The sequence below is a fragment of the Thalassophryne amazonica genome, chromosome 1 (genome assembly GCF_902500255.1).
Source record: "Thalassophryne amazonica chromosome 1, fThaAma1.1, whole genome shotgun sequence".
NCBI lineage: Eukaryota > Metazoa > Chordata > Actinopteri > Batrachoidiformes > Batrachoididae > Thalassophryne > Thalassophryne amazonica.
In genome coordinates, this window is record NC_047103.1 from 58,300,150 (window position 1) to 58,312,669 (window position 12,520).

Below are 12,520 nucleotides of genomic sequence, written 5' to 3' on the forward strand. Positions count from 1 at the left end.
GCAGTTTTGTTTTATTTGGGGGGGGATACCAGTCAGTATCTGGTGTGACCACCATTTGCCTCATGCAGTGCAACACATCTCCTTCGCATCATCCGTGAAGAGAACATCTCTCCAACGTGCCGAATGCCAGCGAATGTGAGCATTTTCCCACTCAAGTCGGTTACGACGACAAACTGGAGTCAGGTCGAGACCCCGATGAGGATGACGAGCATGCAGATGAGCTTCCCTGAGACGGTTTCTGACAGTTTGTGCAGAAATTCTTTGGTTATGCAAACCGATTGTTCCAGCAGCTGTCCGAGTGGCTGGTCTCAGACGATCTTGGAGGTGAACATGCTGGATGTGGAGGTCCTGGGCTGGTGTGGTTACACGTGGTCTGCGGTTGTGAGGCTGGTTGGATGTACTGCCAAATTCTTTGAAATGACTTTGGAGACGGCTTATGGTAGAGACATGAACATTGAATACACAAGCAACAGCTCTAGTTGACATTCCTGCTGTCAGCATGCCAATTGCACGCTCCCTCAAATCTTGCGACATCTGTGGCATGGTGCTGTGTGATAAAACTGCACCTTTCAGAGTGGCCTTTTATTGTGGACAGTCTAAGGCACACCTGTGCACTAATCATGGTGTCTAATCAGTATCTTGATATGGCACACCTGTGAGGTGGGATGGATTATCTCAGCAAAGGAGAAGTGCTCACTATTACAGATTTAGACTGGTTTGTGAACAATATTTGAGAGAAATGGTGATATTGTGTATGTGGAAAAAGTTTTAGATCTTTGAGTTCATCTCATACAAAATGGGAGCAAAACCAAAAGTGTTGCGTTTATATTTTTGTTGAGTGTATATGAGATATACTTTATTGATCTCACAGTGGAGAAATTATGTTTACACTCCAGTTACCTCAAACAGCAATTAGTCCACAATTATTACTTGTTTACCGTAATAATGGCACACATCAGAATTAAAGACAGCACATACACATTTGACATTGTTTATGTGCACTAAATTTGAAGAAGTCCGTTATCTGAATTAAGGCAAGTGGGTGAAGGTCATGCAGCAACCCTGAGTTGCGCCACTGTCAGCTTGGTGGGGGGGGACCAGCAACAGCTAAAACCACGCCGCCCACGCAGAAGGGAAGGGGTGTGACGTGAGCAGAAGCCGGAGTTGGGTGTGTGTGATGGGGGGTAGGAGGGGGGTGGGGAGAGGGAGTGGAGCATGCTTCAATCCCATGAAAAACAGTTTATTGTCTTTGTGGGTTGAGATAAGAAGGAGCCAAATAATCACCAAGGCCTGAAGACATTCCTCTGGAGGAAAACAGTTGGGCAGTTTGTCCTTCAGGCTTGATAAGCCTGCCATGTTGTGGTTTGAGCAGTGAAAAACACTTTTAACAGTTCCACTTGAACAACCAAATCCCAATTATGAATTAAGAATATTCCCAATTATGAATTAAGAATATTCCCCGGCCTCCGAAATCTTCAACTTCAACTGCAAGGCACGCATCTCCTCCAAGATGTCATCCAACTTGCGTCTGAGTTCAAGAGTCATCGCAGTCTGAGAATTCAATGCCTTGCCCACCTCATTAATCATGACAGACAAGCGAGAGGCAGTGGTTCTTGATGCCGCCGTCTTGCCAGTTTTCCGATAGATCAGGGCAGCACATAAGCCAGAGAGTACCAGCCCTGCTACCATAAGATCAAATATGAATAAATCCTCGACGTCCTCAATGGAGAAAGGTGCCAAGCATGCAATACGCCAAGACCCCCAGGAGTTGAGAACATAGCCCGTAGGATGAGTTCCATCTGGTCATGTAGGATCCCTGGTCCTGACCTTCTTGTAGAAAAGATGGTGTCAATAGTGTTCAGAGACCAGCTGATCAATTCCATGGTTAGTCCAATAGAATCAGTATCCAATATAATTTGAGGAATTCACAGACTGGTGAAGTGGGGACTTAAAGGTTAAAGCAGAGAGCAGAGATAAGGGAGAGTGGAGGAGATGCGACCGCCCTCCTCAGAGTCCCAAGCTGTTGAGATATATATATTCTTTGCTGATTCAATGTCAGATTTCAGCTTTGGATCACCTCTGGATCAGTGTCATTTGCACATTGGGATGAAATACTCATACTTTGTCAGAGCCATTGGAATCAGTGTGTAAAGTTCTCTTCCATGTCGGTGTCGTGGCACACTCAGAAAAAGAAGAGTCAGAGTAGTAATATCACATGGGACACAAATCTTATTAGTTCTCCATCTTGTATTTTGAGCTGAAGAAACCCAGAGGGACAGCTTTCGGGGGTGGAGGTTAAGCTCACAGGTAGCTTTGGCATCAATACAACCACTTGCTTGGTGCTCCTCCAAGTATTCCCACTCTCATATAATATATACTAACTGAACCATTTATATAGTGCCTTTCCTTCTGCATCAGACGTTCAAAGTGCTTTACAAATAATGCTTCACATCATCCCGATGTGAGGGTGCTGCCGTACAAGGAACTCACTACACACCGGGAGCAACTAAGGGATTAAGGACGTTGCCCAAGGGCCCTTAGTGATTTTCCAGTCAGGCTGGGATTTGAACCGAGGATCCTCAACACTTAACTGCTAGACCATCCCCCCCGACTTAGTAAATAGTAAAGTGGAGTTGAACAGGTACTAAATGCATTTAGAGTGTGGACACTGGTCTACAAATTTTTTTCTGCTTCAGAAAAAAAGTGCTATTTATTATGGATTTTGGGATGCTGAATGGATTCAGATATGACAGAATGTCTGTCTGGCTCCTGTTTCCAAGATACTTAAATTTTTACGTTTAACCTCTACATAATTAGAATGTGCTAATACTATAGTTTTCATGATAAATCATAAACATAGGTTGTTTCATGTTTCTCTAATTGTTTTTATAATGATATTTCACCTGTTCTGTTTTTGTAACAGTTTATAAATAAGTAAAACGGTTTTATATATTAACCCTTAGAGGCATAGGAGGAACATATCTTACTAAAAACTAGAGCCAATCAACAATTTCAAACATCATTTTCATTCTGGCCCAAAATGAGTAAAGTTTGACTATTTATTTCAGAAGCATTTTGGCTGTACACCAGTGTAAATTGTCACAATAGAGACCTAAGAGCTAATGAGCATGTGCCCACTAGATACAGTGCAACTAGAAAGTATTCACAGTGTTTCACTTTTTCCACATTTTGTTATGGTATACCTTATTCCAAAATGGAGGAAATATTTTCCCCTCAAAATTCTACTACCCCCCATAATGACAACATGATTTTTTTTAAATGTTTGCAATTTTTTTTATTAAGAATAAAAAAAAAGCTGCAGGGGTGGTGGCCAAGTCATTAGTGCACTTGGTTTTGCTGTGGAATGTTCCCAGTTCAAACCCTACCCCTGCCACATTTCTCCATGTAATATGGAGTTGCATCAGGAAAGGGCATCCGGCATAAAACTTGTGCCAATTCAACATGCATGTCCACCTTGGATTTGCTGTGACGACTAAAAGTGTAAACAAGGGAGCACCCAAAGGGACTCTTACTTTTACCAGAATTTGAACCCAGAAGATTTTGGGTTCAAATCCCCACCTGACTAGAAAATCACTAAGGGCCCTTGGGCAAGGTCTTTAATCCCCTATTGCTCCCGGTGTGTAGTGAGCGCCTTGTATGGCAGCACCCTGACATCGGGGTGAATGTGAGGCATAATTGTAAAGCCCTTTGAGCGTCTGATGCAGATGGAAAAGGGCTATATAAATGCAGTCCATTTACTATTAAAACTAAATCACGTATACATAAGTATTCACACCCTTTGCTCAGTACTTTGTTGATGCACCTTTGGCAACAATTACAGCCTCAGGTCTTCTTGAAAATGATGCCACAAGCTTGGTGCAAGTATCTTTGGGCAGTTTTGCCCATTCCTCTTTGCAGAACCTCTCAAGCTCCATCAGGCTGGATGGAGAGCATCAGTGCACAGCCATTTTAAGAGATATTCAATCAGATTCAGGTCTGGGCTCTGGCTGGGACACTCAAGGACACTCAAGGAATTGTCCTGAAGCCACTCCTTTGATATCTTGGCTGTGTGCTTTGGGTCATTGTCCTGCTGAAAGATGAAGAGCCACCCCAGTCTGAGGTCAAGAGCACCCTAGGAAGAGTCCTGGTGGATCTGAACTTCTTCCATTTATGGATGATGGAGACCACTGTGCTCATTGGGACCTTCAAAGCAGCAGAAATGTTTCTGTATCCTTCCCCAGATTTGTGCCTCGAGACAATTCTGTATCTGAGGTCTACAGACAATTCCTTTGACTTCATGCTTGGTTTGTGCTCTGACTGTCAACTGTGGGACCTTATATGTAGACAGGTGTGTGCCTTTCCAAATCATGTCCAATCAACTGAATTTACCGCAGGTGGACTCCAGTTAAGCTGTAGAAACATCTGAAGGATGATCAGTGGAAACAGGATGCACCTGAGCTCAGTTCGGAGCTTCATGCCAAAGGCAGTCAATACTTATGTATGCGTGGGTTTTTTTTTTTTTTTTTTTTTCATTTTTAATAAATTTGCAAAAATCTCAACTTTTTTCACATTGTCATTATGGGGTATTGTGTGTAGACGTTTGAGGAAAAAAAACTCAATTTCATTCATTTTGCAATAAGGCTCGCTGTAACAACAAAATGTGGAAAAAAATGCAGCACTGTGAATACTTTCGGAATGCACTGTATATGTGACCCATGCACCCTGAAAAACATTGTGATTCAATTTCTCGAGTGTAACACCAGGCTATCCTGATATTTATTTGCAATATTGGGATTTGCAGGATGTGTTTAACCTCACTACTCTCTGAAATAAAATTAATAGAGTAACCTCATAAGATTTTTTCGCTGCACATCTGGTGGCTGATCAAAAATCTTTGGCCCACAAAATGTCTGCAGATTAGATTGAGGTTCGGTGGAGGAGGAAGAAAATCCATTTTCTTAGTGTTTTTGAGATATAACTGCTGCATGGAAAAATGCTTTCTCAGGCATCCGGAGAATGGAAAGAAAATCAGCTTATGCTGTACACGTTCCACACAATTGCATCACAGTGCATCACTGAAACTCAATTTACTGCACTGTCATGAACACTATTATATTCTAGGTTTCAAATCTATTTTTTTACATTATATGTCACAACTAATTTAGGTATTTTTACTTTATAATCTATGTCTTATATGTGCCTCCAGAACAGGCTCTGTTCTTTGAAACATGTACAGTATTTAACAATATTCTGTAATTGTAATTTGTTGTGGGTTTAACCTGATAACATTATGCACATTTACAGTGTTTCTCCCTTCATGGTATGACACAAATCCTGGTGCAAATATCCATTTAGCGAATGAGAAAATATTACTTTGACAAAACTATAATTTGTCTCATCACTGTGTTGTGCAAGAGTCCCCTGAAACATTTATAACTATAAGCTCACCATGATGACCTAATGAACTGAGTGAATTTACTATTTTTGTCCCCACACACTGTCAGCTGTTGCTGCAATACTTGGATCTTGTTTGGCAAAGAAACCTTTGTCTTGATGGGGAGGTGATGGTCTAGTGGTTAAAGCATTGCACTTGAGACCAGAGGATCCTCGGTTCAAATCACAGCCTGATGGGAAAATGACTAAGGGTCCTTGGGCAAGGTCCTTAATCCCCAAGTTTCTCCCGGTGTGTAGTGAGCATCTTGTGTGGCAGCACCCTCACATGGGGGTTAATGTGAGGCATTATTTGTAAAGCGTTTTGAGCATCTGATGCACATGGAAACGCGCTATATAAATGCAGTCCATTTGATGGTTAAAAAAGTCCTAAATAGCAGATATAACATCACACTGATCCAATTATTCTTCCCAGTCAAATGGTTTTATATGTTTAGAAACAAAGCAGGAGAATATGGTGTGGAAGGACAATCACTCACAACAGACATTGCAACCACAGACTTGTGAGCTGGGGCATAATATCAATTTAATTTATTTGAAAGGGACCATGCTGTGCAATTAAAACATAAATGTTACCATTTGATGCATTGCACCAGAGTTACCCTTAGGCTAATTTGCATCTGTTGTCCCTCTTCATATATCTTCATCACTTTTCCTCTGCATTTGATTTTGATTATATCAGACATTATATAATGACTGAGTGGATCCTTGTCATTTGATTGGTGCTTTTGTCTGTCACATGACATGGATTAATTCATCCCATTTGTGTCGCATTGCATTTAGAGTGCAGGTTGGTTCGATTTAGAGTGCAAATTTGGTTCCATACGTTTGGAACCATTGCACTCTGCACACACACGTGCACGCGCGCACACATCCTCATGTACGCATGCACACACACACACACACACACACACAACACAAGCACACACACACAAAACAAATCCACTGTGCTGTCTGGAGGCTGTTGGCAGGAAGTTGGAATGAAAACTGGACTAATTTCTGACGTGATTTTTTTTTCTGCTGCACTGAGGACGTACAGTCTTGTTTGGTAGTACACATGTGCACAAGCACCGACCCAGTTGTGTGTGTGTGTACGCGCGCACGGTGGACAGCGACACGATGATTTGTTTGAGCAAAGTGATGCTGCAAAGTCTTGTACCATACACACACACAAAATCCACTCCGCTGTAAGCCATCTGGATGCATGAAGGGCTGTTCACATGAAACGCTGATATGATTTTTGGCTGGACTGAGGAACTACACAAAGTCTTTTTTTTAATGGAAGTCTGAAGTCAGTGCATAGCATCACTGGATTACACGTCACAATTTGGACATTAGCAGCAGTAAAATAATAAAATAATCAAATGACAAGGATCTATTTTAGCCATTATATAAAACAAATAATGAATGTTTTTACATTCTTTCAATGCAACAAATATTTAATTCGGTGAAAGCTGGAACAAACCATTCAACTTGGATTCACCTTGTTGAATGGTATGTTCCAGCTTTCACCTCATGAAATATTCATACCATTGAACTCATAAACAATCATTATTTGCATTATTTGAGCCTCAGCAGTACCTGGTGGACAATTTTGTTGATGGTTTGGCATTTTGGAAGTTAGTCCATCAAAATAATATACAACCCCAATTCCAATGTAGTTGGGACGTTGTGTAAAATGTAAATAAAAACAGAATGCAATGATTTGCAAATCCTCTTCAACCTATATTCAATTGAATACACCAAAAAGACAAGATATTTAATATTCAAACTGATAACATTTATTGTTTATGTGCAAATATTTGCTAATTTTGAAATGGATGCCTGCAACATCTTTCAAAAAAGCTGGGATGGGGCAACAAAAGAGTGGGAAAGTTAATGAATGCTCAAAGAAGACCTGTTTGGAACATTCCACTGGTAAACAGGTTAATTGGAAACATGTGAGTGTCATGATTGGGTATAAAAGGAGCATCCCCAAAAGGCTCAGCTGTTCACAAGCAAAGATGGAGGGAGGATCACCACTTTGTGAACAACTGCATGAAAAAATAGTCCAACAGTTTAAGAATAATGTTTCTCAATATTAAATTGCAAGGAATTTAGGGATTCCATCATCTACAGTCCATAATATTCAGAAGATTCAGAGATTCTGGAGAACATTCTACACATATGCGGCAAGGCCAAAAACCATCATTGAATGCCCATGACCTTCGATCCCTCAGGCGGCACTGCATTAAAAACCGACATCATTGTGTAAAGGATCTTACCGCGTGGGCTCAGGAACACTTCAGAAAACCATTGTAAGTTAACACAGTTCATCACTACATCTACAAGTGCAAGTTAAAACTCTACCATGCAAAGCGAAAGCCATACATCAACAACATCCAGAAACACCGCCGCCTTCTCTGGGCCAGAGCTCATTTGAAATGGACAGACGCAAAGTGGAAAAGTGTGCTGTGGTCTGATGAGTCCACATTTCAAAGTGTTTTTGGAAATCATGGACATCGTGTCCTCTGGACAAAAGAGGAAAAAGACCATCCAGATTGTTACCAGCGCAGAGTTCAAAAGCCAGCATCTGTGATGGTATGGGGGTGTGTAAGTTGCCCATGGCATGAGACCACGGACTGTTGAACAACTGAAGTCATACATCAAGCAAGAATGGGAAAGAATTCCACCTACAAAGCTTCAACAATTTGTGTCCTCAGTTCCCAAATGCTTATTGAGTGTTGTTAGAAGGAAAGGTGATGTAACACAGTGGTAAACATATCACTGTCCCAGCTGTTTTGAAACATGTTGCAGGCATCCATTTCAAAATGAGCAAATATTTGCACCAAAACAACAAAGTTTATGTTTGAACATTAAATATTTTGTTTTTGTGGTGTATTCAATTGAATATAGGTTGAAGAGAATTTGCAAATTATTGTATTCTGCTTTTATTTACATTTTACACAATGTCCCAACTTCATTGGAATTGGGGTTGTAATTTGCATTACTTTAAATCCACAGATTAGTTTTACTCATCTTCTTTGGAGTGGTCAAAGACTTGTGTTTCAGTTATTGTGCAGCCCAGTATAGTCTCCTAACCCATATGAAATTAAATGGCTGTTTGCACATTTGCAGACAGTGGCAAACAAGCCATGACATTGCACCCTAATCTTTCTCAACAAGTTGCCATGGAAATCTAATGTTTTGTCTATCCCACAATTCTATGATAGCTCGACATTATACCGTAGAAACATCTCAGAGGAAGAGTTTTTTTTTCTCAAGGTGAAATTGTTATGTTTTCATTAACAACCACACCATGTGTTAAAGTGTTTAGTGAACCATTCCATTGGTTGCAAGCATAACAGGTCTGCTTCCAAGGATGCCTCCATATGTTGTGGAATAAAGTATTTGCATGATGCAGAGAAAGTTGTGAATATTAATTATCTTGCTCTCTGTAGGTCATTTTATGTTTATAATGAAGAACAGCAGCAACCTGCATTCGACGGCTGTTCTCCGAGGGCCTTTGTTCCAAGAATCTGCCCCTGGGTGCACCCTGTCTTTCTGGTGAGAGTGACATCACAGAAGCCTCATCCTGCATCCATCCCTTCTCCTTTGAGTTCTTCACCATGACAAGTGATCACAAACAGAATGATACTGTATTCTATTGATCTCTGATTTCCTCCACTAGTCATCTCACCTGTCTCGCTTCAGCTCTTACTGCCTTATTTCCATTGCAAACATAGTAGGTTCACATTGAAATCTGGCAACTTTTGAGATATATTACTAAAAAGGTTTTAAGATCTATTACTAAAAACGTTCTTTCAAATGATCAGGGACATACAGTTGGCAGAAAAGCATGGAAATTTTGTGTTCTTTGCAAAAGACCAAATAGTACAACCACAAATGAGAAACTGTTCAGACAATATGGAAAACACAAAAATTAATAAATAAAAATGCAGTGATCCTTAGATTTACTTTGACTTCTATTTCACTGCAGACAGTAGAAACACAATATATATCATGTTTTGTGCTGTCATTTTCATTTCATTTGTTAATATACATTCATTCCTGCTGATCCCATCAGATCTCAGAAACTAAGGAGAGTACCGTTAGGTCCTGATTAGTATTTGACTAGGAGACTATTTAGGAAGACCAGGGGCTGTATATGTTTCTCCAAATTGAACTGGAGTTTTGTCAGGAAGGGTAGTAGTCATAAAACTCGTACCAAATCCCAATGTGGATCTGTACTGATCTACTGTGGCGAGCCTGTAGAAAGAAGATGAACAACAACCTGCATTTAAGGCCTGTAACACATAAAGAAAGGTGTCGTGTGGGCAGTCTGAATATAAGGATTAAATCATCACTTTTACAGCCAGTTTTCTTGAAACAAATCATGGGACAAAGTCATTAACATTTCCAAGTCACGGAATAGGCATACATGTCAACCCCTTTGAGGGTCCACCTGTATAACCAAGTGAGAAAATCCATAAAATCAACACAAAATCCTCATAACCTCCAAATCGCACCAAAATCAGTTTTATTACAGTACACACAACTGCATAACGGTATCACATAACTGGGTTTTTGTCCACATATTATGAGTTGCCACAATGACATTAAAGTCAGGATCATTAGTATTTTCTCCACAGTTGAATTTCAAACAAAAGAGATCTAGTATTCATGCATCAAGCTGAATTTTATAAAACTGAATGTGTCAAATTTAGTTATTTTTTACAGAAACAAGAACTGTGTGTCACTAATGGAAATACATTAATAAAATCATGAAAAATAAATTGAATAAAGTAAATAAATATGAAATTGGTCACTGGATCCTTAAAATTTAGACATAATAAACTCTACCTGGTAGATCCTTGATCTCTTGACATAAATAGGAATAAAGAAAATATGTAGTTTTTGTCAAAAGCATTTCCTTTCAGACATTATTGGCATGAATGTCTTTCCATACATCTGAGCTGAGCTCTTGCTGAGCTCTTGCAGCTGTGCTGCACGTCAGGATGTAATTCATAAAGAATACAGCACGTCTCATTTTGGGAGGAAAAAAAAAACATTTTAGTGGATTGTATTTTCTTGTCTGTAATACAACATTTTAAAGAGGTGTTTTTTTTTATTATTTTATTTATGGTTTTATTTTATTTATTTATTTTATTTAAAGTGGCAATTCGTTTTGAAGTTATTAATTCCGACCGGACTGCCAACAGAACAGAGGACGATTCTCGTTTCTTGACTGCAACAAGACATGAATCCCAGTTAGTGACTTTAATCCACACAAAAGTGACTCACAAAAGTGACTCACAATATTTTAATGGCTTTGAGAGGGGTTAAGATGCGGACTTGCCGTTTCTGAAGAGCAGCGAATCAAAGAACCAACGAACTAGTGGATTGAAGCATTGCTTCATTGGCTCACGCTTCAAAGTGGAGTCGCGCTGCAGAAACGGTTGATTACAGAGCCGCTGTAGACCAAACCCTATAAGACTTTATTTGTACGTCCATATGACTCTGAAACTCAGAAAAATCTGTATAATTTATGGACAATCCGTATAGGTTGACATGTATGGAATAGGTGTTGGACTTGATTTTCAGCAATCATTATGAAATACAAGCACTATGGTACCATATGGTAAAACTGTGTCAAATAAGCAATTCTCAAAAACTGAGTGACCATGCTGGAAGGAGACTAGTGGGGGTTAGCCACCAAGACCTCAATTCTGGTTGTAGGCTGTAATATTGGTCTGCAATAAAATAGAAGTTAAAGTAAATGTCAAGTGTTTGTTTATTTTTTGTGTTTCCCATATTGTCTCAACTTTTTTGATTTGGGGTTGTATGTGCATAACTGCAAGAGGAATAATTTAACTGGATTTCAACTTTCGCCAAAATTTGAACATTTCCAATCTTCTCGTGTGCTTAGGCATTATAATTCAGGCATTTCCGTTGGAGCCGCTGCCATGTACCTTGATATCCCTGGTGTTGAGAACAATACTATCCTATGGAGAACTTTGTATGATCAAGGACGCCGTTGGAACCATGTCACTCTGCAATTGGGGCGCATCACTCAGCCCTTTCAGATCACACTGGCCAAGATCAGCCTTGGCATTTTCAGTGGTTACTCTACTATAGATGACATCTCCTTCCAGAACTGTTCAATGCCCCCAGCTGTAAAGGAGTGCCCCAAGCACACACATTTCCACTGCGTGCACACCAAGGCGTGCGTGGAGCACCTGCAACTCTGCAACCTTGTGGATGACTGTGGGGATGGCTCAGATGAGGAGGCATGCTGTGAGTCTCTGTTGTCTCTTTGAAAGCTCCTTTTCTGGCTGTATTGACCTAGTCAATCGATTAAATGTTTAAAGATGCTCATGTGCAATATATTCTCCTGTACTGTCCAATAGCTCCAGAGCTGCAGTGTAACTTTGAGCAAGGACTGTGTAGTTGGAAACAGGAACAGAATGGAGGAGATGTGTTTGACTGGACCCGCATGCAAGGTTCCACTCCATCATTTAACACAGGCCCATGGAGGGACCACACATTTGGCACCAACTATGGTCACTACCTCTACATTGAAGCCTCTCCTCCCCAGGAGTTCAAGGACACAGCTGTGTTGATAAGCCGAGCATTTCAACCCACCTATCAACGTGACAATGACCCATCCAGATCTCGCCGCCCTTGTGTTTTCCGCTTTCATTACCACATGTTTGGATCTCATGTCTTCTGCCTGGCAGTGTACCTCAGGACAACTGCTACGGGTCGAGGTCATATGCTGTGGGTACGGTATGGAAATCAGGGAAACCTATGGCACCGGAAGACTCTGTATCTGAACAGCCCTCGGCCCTTCCAGGTATGTTACAGATGCGTTCCTGTGTTATTCAAAGTAATTTAACAAAACTCTTACAGTAGTATTACTGCATATCCACAGGGAAACAGTCTGGCCTGAGCTGTTTAAATTGACAGTGAGGTAAATAGTACAGTGGTTATCAAACAGGACATGACTCCTAGAACTACTGATAACTTCCAGCATTACTGTGACATTTAAATTATTTTAAGGGCTGCTAACTTGGTAGAGCAGATAGCT

General features: G+C 40.4%; 1 protein-coding gene across 1 annotated transcript in view; it reads left to right on the top strand.

The window, feature by feature from the left end:
- malrd1 (MAM and LDL receptor class A domain containing 1) overlaps window positions 1-12,520 on the top strand; it is a 244,722-nt gene that overhangs the window by 48,437 nt on the left and 183,765 nt on the right. The window contains exons 8-10 of the mRNA XM_034170522.1: window positions 8,892-8,997; window positions 11,360-11,727; window positions 11,841-12,286. Of these exons, the coding sequence (XP_034026413.1) occupies window positions 8,892-8,997; window positions 11,360-11,727; window positions 11,841-12,286 (920 nt within the window). The remainder of the gene's footprint in view (window positions 1-8,891; window positions 8,998-11,359; window positions 11,728-11,840; window positions 12,287-12,520) is intronic.